Raw genomic sequence first — 15,559 nt, forward strand, 5'->3', positions numbered from 1 at the left:
ACACAGACTTTAATGACCTCAAAGCAGCCATTGATTTTTTGAGTCAGTATTTTACACTATGCTAAGTAGGTTTTGCTACGAAGGACCTCAGTAGATTTGAGGAGATTTGATCTTCATTACCTTAAGTATCCCAAATTTTGCTGAATGAAGTAATTCCATCCTTATATCAATGATCTGCTACTAAAGAAGTTTCGAGGATGATTTTAACGCACAGATATTAATAAATCTAAAGAGGTCATTTTGTTCATTATGCCAGTAATATTTTCTCCACAAGTATGCATTCATTTAGGTTATCTGATCCTAAAATAAGGCTTACTGAAGTTTGAAAATATAGGGGTTTTTTTAAATGCATGTTGCCTTTGCTTATTTTCTTCTAATAGTCCCACGAAGGATTTTCCATTTAAACATCCACTACAAAAGACCTTGTAATTTAAGGCTTTACCTGTGCTGTAGCAGGAAGGTGAGGCTGCAGCATCCAGACTCTGTCTTGCCTGGCTCTTACCTGCCTAGTTGGGGTTTCACTACAGTGACCCAGGGGCTTGGAAGGTTCCAGCCCACACAAGACTGTACAGAAATATTTGGTACCAGTGGTTAGTTCCCAGTGGCTTCACTGCTGTTAATATCCAAGTAGCCAATTAATGGTTTCTCTGTAATCCTGGCAGGCTGGGATCATTGTTTTGGTGTTTTCTTTAGGCACAAGCCTTTTAAAAATCAGTGGATAATAATTCCTTCTGAAATATGTGGTAATTGAACAGGATTTTCAAATTCAAATTCTTATGCAAGTATGATGCATCTTTGCACTTACTATGCATCCACAGCTGAATTTGGGCATATGTAATACAGGAGTATATGGAAGACTGTTCTCTTGGAAGATCATCTGTAATAGTCTATGAAGTCTGTCAAGCCAGCATAGTGTTATTTAGCATTATTTTACATATATGTTTCACTGATAACAAGCCATATGTGAACATGGCCTTAAGACCTCGATAATAAATTTAAAATACCACTTTTCGTTATTGGCCTTGCCTCAAGCGAGGTCCATAAAAAACCAAAACAAATAAGGAATTGGAAGGCTGGAAAAGAGACCTTTTTCTCTGGGCTGCTGTTCATAACCATGGGAGCCACAAGGAGAGTACTCAGAGCTTCTGGTTTCTGTGCTCGCTGCCCAGGCATGAGTGGCCCCTAATAGTGTGGTTGGATGGGTGTAATTTTCCTGGTGGCTGATAGTGACCATGTTTGCATAAGGACAGTGGAGTGTGGAACTTTATACTGTATAGTTCTCTTTAGCTGATAACTTTGGTTAGAAATGAGCCATAGTAGCCACAATTTTATCATGAAGACCACAACAGATAGTCAGTACATCCACTTGGCATCCTCTCAGAACTAGTAGTGTGTCCTCACTTTTCCATCCCCACAGTGCCTAAGCAGTACCCAAGTGGAAGGAATTTTTTTTTTCCAGTGTCATTTTGGAATGCCAAAACGTGATCTCTTTCCCATGCAGAACTGAGCATGGGACAAAGGGATCAGCCATGTTCTGTGGCAGTCCTGGTTCTTCAGAGCCTCATGCCGTCCTTATGCACAGAGACAGGACTTCAGCATTCCAGGATTCAGGCTCAGAGGTGCTCTGGTCAGCAGGCTGGAAGGTGGAGCCCAGATTCCTTCCTCCAGGAGGAAGTACTACACCAGCAACCTGTTTTCTTTTTGTTTGAGAGTAAATAAATTAAGAGATTATCTTAGATTGAATATGGATGTGGGAATTCAAAATAAGGAACTCACATTAGAGTTATTGAAATGCAAAAAAAAAAAATTGAAAATTTGCATAAATTTGTCAGGCTGGTTATGTTGTAATATCCTCATGTATTTCCTTTCTTTTATTTTACAGCCTGAAGAGAAATGCCAGTCAGAGGTAAGAGCACATCCTTTTTGACAAGCATAAATGTTCTGCTAAGGCACTCTGCACTGTGTCTTGCTGTTGTATTTGTCCTTATTACAATGCAGTAAAGTGCTCTCTTAAAACATACAGATTCGGAAGCTTCGAAGAGAATTGGATGCTTCCCAAGAAAAAGTATCAGCTCTGACAACTCAGTTGACGGCCAATGTGAGTACAACTCTGAGAACAAACATAAATGGAAAATGCATTTGGTACACAAGTTGCCATCCAATCTTTTTAAGCAACAAAAGGTTTCACATTAACGATGTGTTTAAAAAAATAACTGCATATATGTGTTATATATGCAAAAATATATACCAAAATCAACATACTTTGTCCTACTAACTTATCCTATGCCTTTCTTTAAATACTGAATTATAATATTATTTTGGCTTTTTATATATATGTAAGCCATCTTTAGATCCTGAGAAAATCATTGAAGACGGTCTTTTTTTTATAAATAGTGTCTTGCTTTGACATTTGGATGGAATGAGTTACAGATAAAGATTATAATTGGTAGGAGTAAAAATTGATAGAAACTCGGATTGAAATGCATTATATTTTTCTGTTGCATAAAGGTGTGGGTTAATGGCGTGAGAGGTAATAGTGGCATAAGGGGTTTTGGGTTAAAAAGTTAAGCCTAAGGAGTGGACATAGCTGACTTTTAACCAGTGTAGACAGTATTTCTGCTTGTTCCTTCGAGGAATTTGAGGGATAAGTAATTTAAGACACTTGGAAAAAAATGTTTGGAAGCCAGGAGGTGTTGAGGTAATACTGTATGACCCTGAGCGGGTTTATTTGTGTGATCCGTGCTGTAGTCACAGATAGCAGAAATATGGAACACAGAAGCTTGCAAGAAAAATAAGCAATTCTAGAGTAAATAAGCTGCAGATGAGCAGTCAGCAGATCAGATCTGGTTTATGGGAATGAATAAACATTAGAACATATGTTGCTGGAGAGGACATTCCTGTCCATCAGCTCTCTGAATAGGTGGAATACAAAACTTGGGGCAGTAAAGGACAGGTTTCACTTGAGCAGTAACACCTATCACAAGAAGGGCTCAAGGGGAAATCTCCTGTGCTGTTCACTGCAGGCATCACAGTGCTTCCTCCAGCTTGAAAATGGAACTGCCAAACCAAGAACACAGTTAATAGAGAAGCCAAATAAAAGGGCTTTGACTGCATGAAATCACTTAGTCACTATCCCAAGAGGAAAAGAAAACAATTTAAAAGTCTTCCAAAAATTAAATCTTATATTTGCCTTTCAAATACAAAGGGGATGGATACATCAGTTGGTTTTCATGCAGAAGCTTCTTTTACATGTGAGAAAGCAGGACCAGATTCTCTTGCATATATTTTTAACCATATTGTTAAATAGCACAGCTTGTGTCCTTCAAAGAAAGAACTTGTCAGCTGAGCAGCTTATGTGATTCTGCCTTGGCTTTATTGCATTCCCCTTCACGCAGTGTTTGGGGTCAATAGGCTGATACTCAACACAGGCCTGTCTCCAAGAGTAGTGAGTAGCACAGACTACTCACTGCCTGGCCCAGCTGCTGTTAATTTGCCCAGGAATTTGTATGTGGTTACTACCACTCTCTTCATGAAGAATAGTTTTTAACATGTGCTGCTGTACATTTTTGTTTGGTTTTGGGTCATTTTGGGTTTTGTGGGGTTTTGTTGGCTTTTTTTTTTTTCTTTTTTTTTAAATTAGCATCATTTATTATTTTGATAATATTCCATTTTTGCTTCATTCACTTTACTAAAATTTCATAGTGTTTTATTCATGCTATTTAAACTTCTTACATTTGGACCTGCCCCTTATTTGCTTATAAATTGGCAACAGTCTACTGCAGAGATGTTGCTACAACTGTCCTACTAATAAATTTCTGTCTCTAGCCACCTCTTTTTCCATATAAAAGACAAAGTCTGTCCCCCAAAACGTTAAGAGTAATAAATACTGTTAGATAAGATGCTGCTTTGTGGACATTTCCTTTACACACCATTCCTTTAATAAAATGCTTTTAAGTCAGGCAGTTCAAATTAATCTCTTTAATTTAATAATTTTTTCCCCAAATTTCCTTACATAGATACTTCAGCTTTTGATGCTTCTCAAGCCATCAAGGGCAAGAATTTGAAAACATTTTGCTCCAACGAGAAAGGGAAGATATTTTTTCCATAGTCCACTGAACAATTTCAAGATAGGAATAGTTTCAAGATCCAGTTTTGAAAGAGCAACTATTGTTTAAGGCTCATGTCAAAGCATTAAGGGTTTGTATCCTGTTATCAATCCATGCAACCTGCTTGCCCGTTTATTTTGCTTCTTCAAAGTATTGCTGAGGATTCCTGAATATCAGATTTGTTGTCCCCTGTTCATCCTCCCCAACAGAAGCTGTGCACTCTGTGTTTTTAAAATAAATATTTAGGTTCTCCTACATATGTAGTGTGAGGTTTTAAATTACTTTTTGCCATTTTCTCACAGTCTCAGCTCTGCTTATTTTCATAGGGGCTGATGGGAATGAGAGCTGCACATCCCCGTGTTATTGTACTGCTCATGTTTGTTTTCATTGTGAATGTGAGAACAGTTATTTAGGATAAGTCATCTGTGTGCTGCTGCTGAATAAGTCTGGAATAGCTCTGTGAAAGGTTTTGCCATTCTGTATATATTTAGGTGAGAAAATATAAAATATAAATCTTTCCGCTTCGAAAGATTTCACACAGTTTTACTTGTCATTGGGTGAATAGAATTACTTTTAATAGATAAATTAAACATTGTTTTCAATGGTTAGTATAGATTACTATGGCTGTTGAGACAAATAGATATTGAACTATGCCTGTGTTCAGTTATGTGTTCATATCCATGTATAGCTATTGAACAGTGCCATGTCATGCCACTAGATATACGGTTTCCTTCTATCAAGTTCTTTTCCATCTTCTCAATCTACTTTTCCTTCCTTTTACTTCTCAGTCATTTTCGACACCTAGTTGATGTTTTTTATATAATTGACATTGGATTCTCCATGCTTCTTGGGAAAGGAAAAAGGGGTAATTGGCGCCAAGAATTTTGGATTATATGCTGTGTGTTGACCTTGGTTGCAAGCAAGGTGCACTCAAATATTGGAGAAGTCTTTGAATTAGATGCAGATCTATCAGCTGATAAAGTATCTGTTCTCCTGTTGGGGTAGCACAGTGACAACCTTCACCTCTGTGACTTCCAGCATCCTTTTGCCTTAAATATCCACAAGGAAAATAATGATTTAGTGGGAGGGAAGTTTCTGCCTGACCTTTCTCTATATAAAAACTTGCTTTATGTTTTATTTACTGTTTTATATTTTATTTTATTCTTATAGGGAATCCTCCTAAAACTTGAGAGTGGTGTTTTGTCCTTTTTTTTTTATAATCTTTGGGAAAAGATTTTAGAATTAAAGGTTACGTGAAAAGCTTTGTGGCAAGAGTTACTTTAATTGTGTGAGGATACCTGAAAACTGTCATTAAGTAACCTTATCCATGCTAATAATGGCTCACATAAAAAGTCAAAGTTTGATTTCAAAAATGGACAGCAGGAGATATTTAGAAATATGGATGGATTTGTCTCTTTTTCTTCTGTCCACTTTACCTTTACATGTCAGTGCTAAGGGACATACTTAGATAACCAGTGACATCCTTCCATGCCTTTTTGGTATCAGGAATACTTCCAGGTGACAAGGTGTAGTCACTGAAGGGACCGTTAAAAGTCTTAACTTAATCTGTGAGATGTTTAAAAAAATAATTTAATATGTCTTTGTGTTTCAACAAAGTGGCAAAATGGTTTTTTCCATTTATCACAAGATCTAAGCAGCTTTCAACAACTGAGAAAAATGTATGAGCTGGATTATTTTGAAATATAGCTCTTCAAGGGACCTTAACTTCTAGGAACCCTGGAGGTGTTTTTGTTCTGGATGTGCTCTGGATGTAGGATTGCACGTTTTATAGAATACATGACAATTTCAAACTGAAACTAAAGTATGTCTGAGGTAACTGTCCTGGCTATTGAAATCATGGTATCAAAGAAGTGGAAGTAGCAGCTGACTGAGGAGCCACCTCCACGGAATGTCCTGCTGATGAGACGGGTCACAGCATTGCTGCTACATCTGTGTTTCCTAAAGTGCTTGGTGGCAGCTGCTGCTGAGTAGGGCATGGTTTACAGTCTAAAACTGCATCATTTATAGTGCACTGCTACTTGAAGTAGTACGTTTTCTAAAATTTGGAAATTGGTCTGTTAGCATTAGCACTTCTAATTTCCCACAATTAAATGGTTCCTGGTAATTTGTTGGCAAGAATTTCCGTAAGGTGTGCTCTGCTCTTGTGACCTTTTCTAATCAGTGTTATTTTCTCCTTATCATTTACACCACAAACAGTGTGATGCACAAGGTGGACTGGTTAAATACCTGCAGAAATATTCTTGTTTGGGGGAAGGGAACCAAATCTCCTTTATGGTTTCGTTTCAGGCTCACCTGGTGGCAGCCTTTGAGCAGAGCCTGGGGAACATGACAATCAGACTGCAGAGCCTGACGATGACAGCAGAACAAAAGGCAAGCTTGAAAAACGTTTGGGAAGTCTTAATTTCTCTTCCCAGCATTGTTGCTCGTGCTCCTTCTATACTTGTGGGTTTGAAAAAACGTCACATACAGAGTCTTGGTGATGGAGTAAAACGCAATTCAAAAATTAGAAAAAATACACGTTTTCTGCACTGTGATGTTGTGGCAACTGATTGGGTTATTCCTATATATTGTTGCTTTGGACACAAGTCTTCAGTATTGCACATTTTTCTAATATATTATATCCCAATGCATCCACGTATGTGCACGTTCAAGAGAAATACCAAGAAAAATCCTTGAAATACTGGCAGCATTGGGTTTTTGGACACTATACCTGAATAGACATTACTTCTGCATTACAGAGTGTGTACATTTTTTGTATCATAATACCCAAGCTGTTTTCCACCCCGTTGAGAGTGTGCTTCCGCAGATATTCCAGACCTCATTTTCCCCTTCTTGTACATATATATTCCATAAATTCACTATTAACTACCAACACTTAGACTGCAATGCAGCTTCTTTGGAGCTGCATTTTCCCATGGATCACCATATAGTTTTTTTTCTTGTTCAAGGACTCAGAATTGAACGAGTTAAGGAAGACAATTGAACTACTGAAAAAACAAAATGCTGCTGCTCAGGCTGCCATCAATGGAGTCATCAACACACCTGAGCTCAACTGCAAAGGTGAGACACAAGCACCACGTACAGTGACTGCAGGGCTCAGCCCTCTTGGTAATGGCTGATGTAAGCATCAGAGTTACCCAGTAACCAGTAATTTACGCTGGGATAAATTGCTGAAGGAAGAGTTTGAAGGGTCTGAGATTTTAATCTCTTCATGAGAAACAAGGATTTGAAATACACAGTGCATCCATTAGGATAAGTGATTGTCAAAGTGTTTGTTTCCCTAAATGTTTCTTCACGATTGCATAGTTGATACCACATATCAAATTTGTTACATAATTTTGGCAACACCTCTCATTCATGTTCAGGTCCTGGAGCTGCTCAGCCCGCAGACCTGCGGATCCGGAGGCAGCACTCCTCAGATAGTGTCTCCAGTATCAACAGTGCTACCAGTCACTCCAGTGTGGGAAGCAACATCGAGAGTGACTCAAAGAAAAAGAAGAGGAAGAACTGGGTGAGTGTGTTTTAACAGGTTGTATGAGGTTTATATAGAATTGTCAGAACATGCACAGTGAAATCTTACCTGCCCAGCTCCTCCTTCTTCCCTCGTGCAATAGGTCAGCTCAAGGACTATGTGCTGTTTAAACCCTGTGTAAACTCTCTTTTGAAGGCTTAACTGAGTCCTAAGTGATGTATATCGTTGTGTTGACTCTGCATAGCATTGAATTTTAGCTTAACAGCCAAAAGGCTAGTCTTAAATGAGAAATAGCTGTCAAAGAACAGTTCTGGCTAAAAATAACACGGTGTCCAACCCCTCAAGGAAAATGTGACATCTGTCATTAAAGTAAAACAAATCCACAAGAGGAGATCATTGTTGCATTTGTTATTTTTCTTTTTTTTTTCATTTTGGCTTTCTTATAAGTGAACATACTAAACACTTAAGAATTCTGTTTTGAGCATTACCATGGAGTTCTACAACAAAAAAAATGCCGATCTTTAAAAATTTATTGTGATGGACATCTCTTTTGCAAGGTTTTGCAATACTTACCTATCATTTCCAATTTTTCCTTTTTTTTCCTTCTTTGCTCATCATGTACTATGTACAAGGTACCCTGTACTGGAGGAAAGGTACATTATCTTAAACTCCATTTTCAATTAGACCATAACTGCCTTAGTGACCTAGTCTGATTGTAGTTTGGACTGAAGTCCCTAGATCCTTTATTGTAGCCATTAAAACAATCCGCCCCTTTCTTCCCACTAAATTTAAATCTCTCTGGATCTCTTGGGTGTACAGATAAATCTGTATAGACACAAAATGTGGTCAGAGCTGGTAAAAGCTTCATTTGTATTTGCACAGTACCATCTCAGACATGTTGATGAAAATCCCGAACTGTAAGAAACAGCTTCCTGAGCAGGTTCTTGTTTTTATTTCTCTTATCTCAGTGCTTTCATTTTGGTATTTCGTGGTACTGCCAGCTCCTTCACAACAGAAGCATTTCCACTCTGCCACTTAAATAGTTGGTTGAATGGAAACAACAGCTTCTCCAAATCCTTCTTGTGCTGGGTTGTGCGTTAGTTAGAGACTAAATAAAGTAAATTGCTGTAACTTTTGAATTTCTAGAAACTCTAGTTTGTGACACAAACCTTTTGTAGTCATTAAGTCTTTGTTAATATAAACATTGCTTCAATTTTTGCTTTAGGTTCTATTTTTTGTTATTGTAACCTAGGATATGGTCCTACATCATCCTACATTTCTCATTCATCAGATAACTGTTTTTAAAGAAGGTTAAGGAAATGTTTCCTTATTATAAAGATAAATAAATAAAGTTTTCATGAAGTAGAAGGAACAGGGCAGTATTTTTATGTTGCTATTAAAAATTAGTACATCATTGTTGTGAAATGAAGATTGAAAATTAAAACAGTAATTTACTGAGAAAAATATGTAAGTTGAATCTGATTCGCACATTCTTTATTGCACAAGTACTGAGGAAGTTCTCAGTCAGGATCTTTGTGTTATATGTGGAAGCAATGCACCTGTCCTTTCAGAGCTGAAACACCAGATTTTCAACATTTCTCTTTGTCTGGTTTAAAAAGAGCTTTCAGCTCATATTAAGCTAGCCTGTGTACAATGTGTAATTTGCAATAGCCTTTAAAGGTGTTCGTAGAATATCCTGAGTGGGAAGGAACCCATGAGACTCATCAAGTCCAAACCCTGATTCCACAAGGATTTAACTTTTAGGGCTACCTAAAAGTTAAACCATATATCTAAGGCATTGTCCAAATGCTTCTTGAACTGTTGAATTGTAACTTTGGGATAACATCAATTTGATTACATGACTAATCATTCTTTTTCTTGTTTGGAAAATGGCAGTCATATTACAAGAGGTTGGTTTAGTTGCAGATATGTAGAGAAGATGCAGTCTTTTCACATAGTGAAATACCTGTTCCTGCAAGCAAAAGTACATTATTAACTTGGCTGTTAGCCAAAGCATTCTTGTCTGAGCTAAGGAGAAAATGTAATTTAAATAGTTAAGAGAGTTTGGGTCTGGTGTCTTCCTCAAGTAATGCAAAAAATGTCCGTATGTGGTTTGAAACACCTGGTTTTGGAAAGCACAGGGCTCCGGTTTTAAAGTAACTGTTAGTCTTTGTTGATCAGTGGTTGTGTTTGTCTTAGAAATCCAAAACTTCCCTTATCACTGGCTTTATCTGTTAAAACATGTCTTTTTTCCTTCCCCCACTTCCTTTTGCTTTGCACTTCTTCCGGCAGGTCAACGAGGTAAGGAAGACCTACTTTAAACTACGAGATACAAAGCTAACCCATCCATTTGCATCACTAACCATTTCAGCATCATTAACCTTGGCTGAGCCATGTGCCAGCACAGCTGCAAGTCGTTACAACACTGCTTTAAAGCTTGTTGCACTGAACAGAATTTACTGTCAAATAGTTTTTAAAAAATAGGAAGTATTCATATCCACTCTATTGACCTTATTAATCTCATAAAATAGTTAAAGGGAAGAAAGCTTTTTTTTATTTTTCACCTGTCTGAATATACATGTGAGTATGGCTGTAGCATTTGGAGTATTTGCATGTTAGAGTTTTTACTCTGTGGCTTTTTTTGCCTGGTTTCACTCTTAATGATGTACCTACTGTTGTGGTCTTGTTTTTTCAGCTACGCAGCTCCTTCAAGCAAGCTTTTGGGAAAAAGAAATCTCCCAAGTCAGCATCTTCTCATTCAGATATTGAGGAGATGACTGATTCCTCATTGCCTTCCTCACCAAAGCTACCACACCACAACACCACTGTTTCAACACCATTGCTGAGAGCTTCCCATTCCAATTCTCTGTAAGTGATTTTTTTAATTTTTAAACAGAAAATTGAGCGGAAGGCATCTTGCTGCATTGGTAGAGGAAAGGAGACATCCTTTTGGAGAGATCCAGTATTTTTTTCCATGCTAGCTTGACAGCACATCTCTAGGCCTCTGTATAGAAAGAAGCAGAGGCAAAAGATACCCTACACCATCCTGTCCTCTTTGGTTCCTCTGTGTAAGATTCTTCACATCTATATGAGCCCTGCAAGAGTCCGACAGCTGTTCAGCTGCATGCACTGCTCAAACCAGCTGTTCACCATGAGGCCTCAGCACAAGACATGCTTGGGCCAGACAGGGTTGTCCTGTGGATCAGGGCTGGTCTGTTACCACTGATCTGTCTCTCTCCCAAGTATCCCTTACATTATCTCCTGGGGGAGATGTGGAGCTGGCTGTGTTCTGGATAAAGTCCTTAATCCTGTCATCCTGGCAGAAGAATGAGCAAATATCACTTCTAACTAATGCCTATTTTGAATGTTCTGTAGTCAAAGGAGATTACAGGCAGAGAACAGAAATGTTGAATTTGTGTATTAAGGGAATTAAAGATACGTAAGCTGAGTCCCAGCCCAGTACCATTGCGTTAGTGTCCAGGAATCCAAAAATCATTGTGTCATTACTGGAGTGTAATTTAATATTTCATTGGGGTTCTCTCTCAGCAGAACATACTGAGTATGAAGAGCATTTATAACCAGGGTGACCTTGATGTGCAAAATTAATTGGATGTCTTGCTGTTAATTAAACAAACCAGGTCCAATTGGGATTTTGTTTCTCTGTTACCTAATGACAGCACGTATTGTACTATTCTGCCATGATGAGTTCCCAATTAAGTTGACAAATTCAGATAAAGGTAAGGAAATCAAACAGCATGGTTTAGTGATACAGGGGAACTCATGTAACAGCTTGTGCTTGGTGAATGGAGGTGATCACTCCTCTTTTCTTCTGTAGTTCCCCAGCTACCTGTGCCTGGTCCTTTCCTTGGCCACCTGTGAAATAAAGTTAAACAACTCCCTTACCCCACACTGTTCTGAGTCTAAACTCACATTTTGGAATGTGCTTGGAAAACTTAGTAAAATAGGTTTTATGTTAATTCTGTCAGCATTTTTGTCACTTGAGCAGGATAAATAAATACAGAAACTTGTAACGGGCAGTACTGTGAAACATTCAATTACCAGACAGCTTCTGACCTTGCATAGGTCATCTAAAGCTTCCAGGCTGATTTCAGAACAAATGCATTGGACTAATTCCCCTTCACTTGTTTTCACATGAAGAGGTGAAAACAATAGCAATAGTTTCCAGCTGTATAACAGTGATGAAGTGTTGGTAGCAGAAGATAATCCCCTATGATTTTTGTTTTAAAGCTTCTTCAGTCTCTTGAGCCTAACTCAGTGCATTTCTGCTGACTACAGCAAGTTGTGCTTTAGAACTCTTAGGCCAGAAGATTGTCAAATGATGATCCCATCTGTCGTCAGTCAAAATGCTGTGTGCATGCATCTCACCTTGACACGAGAGACAAAAGGACAAACGTGAGAAAAAGAGTAAATACTGAGTAAATAAAGAGTAAGAACTGAGGGAAGGCCAGAGCACAAGTAAGACTTGTGTATTTTGGCTTATCGGCTTTTTGGTGGGGAAAATGTCTCTCATTAACCTGATTTAGGGAGAGACATGTTAAGTGAAATCTCCCTCAAAGCATGCAGCTGTGTAGTTGATCTTTATATAGATACAGTTACGAATGTGCTGAAATGTTACTCACTCAGAAGCTTTTTTTTTTCTTTTTTGTGGGAGGAGGGAAGAAAAATACCACTAAAAATTTTTTAAGCATGAGTTCTTTAAAGCAAGTGGGAATTTATCGTGCTTGAATAGGTATAGAGTTCCAAAGTCCTCCAGAACAGTTCAGGGAAACCCAGCTGTGCACACCTGGTGAGCTTTAAATCTGTCTGTGAACTCATCAATCTCCAACCAACTGCTGTTAACTGCCTGCACCCCCTTAATTTATTTAGATTTTGGCTTTAGAAGTTTTCCTTTATGGCAACTACCATGAAAAAGATGAAGACTATCCAATAGTAGGTGATTTCCAGATTTCTGTTTCAGATGCTGATTAAAGAAAATTAACCCTCAGACATATTTATTTCATTAGTCTCTAATATTTCCATGACCTGTTTAATATCTGATTTATGGTATCACTGGAGAAGCACCATCAGAAAAGTAACTAATGGTCTCATTCAGTGTCTGTTTTTCCACCTCCTCCAGTATTTCTGAGTGCACTGACAGTGAAGCTGAAACAGTGATGCAGTTGAGGAATGAGCTGAGAGACAAGGAGATGAAGTTGACTGATATTCGCCTGGAAGCCCTGAGCTCTGCTCATCAGCTAGACCAGCTTCGGGAGGCCATGAACAGAATGCAGGTAAGAAAGAGCCACCCCAAATATTGCAGCCTGTGTTGGTGTGGTAAAGTTTGGCCAACCTGCTACGCAGTAAAGAAGGTAAATTTAAAGTTTTTGAATGCCTACTGAAAGTTGTATTTAGGTTTGTGCCAGTGTTAATCCTTGTACCTTCATTAAAAGTCAGCTTGAACATCTGAATTTTGCTGCCCATGACTGCAGCTGTAACTGTTCCAGCCCCAAAATGGAGAGATCATTTTGTTGACTGTCAACAAACTCTTAAAATGTTTCCATGCTCTCTGCCTTTATGTAGTTGCATTTCAGTGTTAAGTGAATTCCCACATATTAATGTATTCTAGGATACTTTGAAAAGTTTCATGGAAGGGACATTGTAATAATTAAAATCCTTAATTTAATAAAATCAATTAAAACATTGTGAAAACTGCATTTCTGCTAAACTACGATTTATTCCTAAGTTACTTATGTTGCTATCTTTTAAGCATGTTTTCACTGTGCCTTCTAACATCTGACTTGTCTTTTCTAGAGTGAGATTGAAAAATTAAAAGCAGAAAACGATCGGCTGAAATCTGAAAACCATGGCAGCTGCAGCAGGGCCCAGTCTCAGGTTTCCATCTCCTCCTCTCCGAGACATTCAGTGGGTCTCTCTCAACACAGTTTGAACCTCACGGAATCAACCAGTCTCGGTGAGTTTAATGAGAAAGGTGATGGGCAGGTTTTATCCTGTATTTGGAAGACTTGGGTTGATTAGCCATGGAAAAATGAAAGCATGAGTGGAAATATGTCACGAGCTGGCACGAAACCTTCTTTTAAATATCGTCATAGGTCTGCTACACCCTAGGTGGGAGGTGTCCAATTATGACCTCAGCTATGAGAAGACATGTTTAAAGCCATTTAATGGTGCACATTTGCCAGGGGGATATATCATAGGAATAAAAATATAGAGTAACTGACTAATAATTTTCAATGACCTTTGCTTTTTAAGAGCATTATTTGGTTAGGGAAATCAGTCAGTCAACCCGGTTCTGGTGTTTTACCTCGGGGCATGTGAAGCCCATACACGTTGTGTTTGACTACAATAAACCAGAGTAGTCTTCATTGTTATTAAGATCCAGCTGTGAAGCTGTTGACGTTTCCTGTTCACAGACATGCTGTTAGATGACACTGGAGATGGCTCTGCCCGAAAAGAAGGAGGCAGGCATGTCAAAATAGTCGTCAACTTTCAGGACGAAATGAAATGGAAGGAGGTGAGCTATGTTTCATCACCAGCTTTGAAATACAAGTGACTTTGGAACGTGGCAGGGAATTCAAATTTGCAAAGGTGGTAATGTCACAATTTGAGCCTTTCAGTAGTATCTCTGTAAATAAGGCCACTCTTTTGGTTTCAAGAAGGTCAGGAGACCAGTCTGTACCTTGGGATAGCATCTGTTTAAGACTGGTATCTTAGAGGTTGCACAAAGCTTGTAAAAGATCATCCAGCTCCAACCTTCCTACCAGGGGCAGGACACCTTCCACTAGACCAGGTCGCTCAAAGCTCCATCCAACCTGGCCTTGAACACTTCCAGGGATGGAGCAGCCACAGCTCCTCTGGGCAACCTGAGAGCAAAAAGCAAAACTCCTGGGCTGTAGTGTTAAACTTACTACAATTTTAACTAATAATGAAAATTATCCAGTTTGTGGATAGAAAGTGCACTGAAGTGCTGGAAGCACCAATCTTCTGGAAGAACTGGGCAAATCCAAACTGGAAGAACTGAGCAAATCCAAACTGGGAGATCTATACCTTATCATTCTAGTTCAAGTTGTCCTCTCTGGTACAAGTATCCTGTTTTGAATGACATTTTTCAGATGTTTTCCATTCACGAGTAATTGGAAGAATCCTAAATACCCAAATAAATTTCAAATCTTGTAAAATTGCAGCCTACCTCATGTACATGCATGAATGTACTGCGGGACCTTTGCCAAGCAAGGACCTTGCCATATCACACTTTTGAGTACCTGTAAAAGTGTATTTAAAAAATAAGTTTGTGTCTTTCGGCGGGGGGGGGGGAAGACAGAAAAATTTAAATAATTGGAAATAAAATGGACTCAGCAAATCTTTCCATTAAATACCATTTATGCATTAGTTATTACAGCTCTGGATAAGCAAATTAGCAGTGAAACTGCATTGGTAATTCTATTGGACTTCACTGTGTTCAGAGTGAGTTAAGTTGCCATGTGGAAATGGTTCTTTACATTTTAGTTACACTTCAAGTCTTATGATAGAAATTAGCTTTTCTTCAATTAACGTTTCACAGTGAGTGTGGCTATAGAAGAATAGAAAAATTTTATTTGTTCTGATTTTTTTTATCTACATTAGAAATCAGTTACACAATTATCAAAATGCTGTGGTATATCAAACATAACACAGAAGTTGTTATATATGTATATAACTTTTTCTCTATTACTACTTATACATATAACCGTGTATAATTCATATATGTATGTATTTAGATTTCTATGCCCTCGGGAGCATCTAGAAGGAAATAGGATAAACTTTGCAACTGTAACAGCTTTGATTGTGAAGTCATGGAAAAATGAACTTGACATCTATTTTCTGTCTTTTTGCTACGCTGTAATTCTCTCAGGGGTTTTTGAATTGTTCATGGATTGATTAACAAATACTTTTTACTTAACAT

At 38.2% G+C, this 15,559-nt stretch overlaps 1 protein-coding gene across 16 annotated transcripts in view; it reads left to right on the forward strand.

Moving 5' to 3' along the window:
- NAV2 (neuron navigator 2) overlaps positions 1-15,559 on the forward strand; it is a 214,252-nt gene that overhangs the window by 184,108 nt on the left and 14,585 nt on the right. For 8 of the 16 annotated variants that reach the window (XM_017826754.1, XM_017826755.1, XM_017826761.1 and 5 more), the window contains 10 exons: positions 1,883-1,906; positions 2,024-2,098; positions 6,414-6,497; positions 7,076-7,187; positions 7,493-7,638; positions 9,892-9,900; positions 10,295-10,467; positions 12,713-12,890; positions 13,411-13,570; positions 14,031-14,131. In XM_017826754.1, the coding sequence (XP_017682243.1) occupies positions 1,883-1,906; positions 2,024-2,098; positions 6,414-6,497; positions 7,076-7,187; positions 7,493-7,638; positions 9,892-9,900; positions 10,295-10,467; positions 12,713-12,890; positions 13,411-13,570; positions 14,031-14,131 (1,062 nt within the window). The remainder of the gene's footprint in view (positions 1-1,882; positions 1,907-2,023; positions 2,099-6,413; positions 6,498-7,075; positions 7,188-7,492; positions 7,639-9,891; positions 9,901-10,294; positions 10,468-12,712; positions 12,891-13,410; positions 13,571-14,030; positions 14,132-15,559) is intronic. The other 8 variants (XM_017826759.1, XM_017826765.1, XM_017826766.1 and 5 more) reach the window with 3 other exon arrangements.

This window comes from Lepidothrix coronata, unplaced genomic scaffold, assembly GCF_001604755.1.
Source record: "Lepidothrix coronata isolate B3197 unplaced genomic scaffold, Lepidothrix_coronata-1.0 Scaffold130, whole genome shotgun sequence".
Lineage (NCBI taxonomy): Eukaryota > Metazoa > Chordata > Aves > Passeriformes > Pipridae > Lepidothrix > Lepidothrix coronata.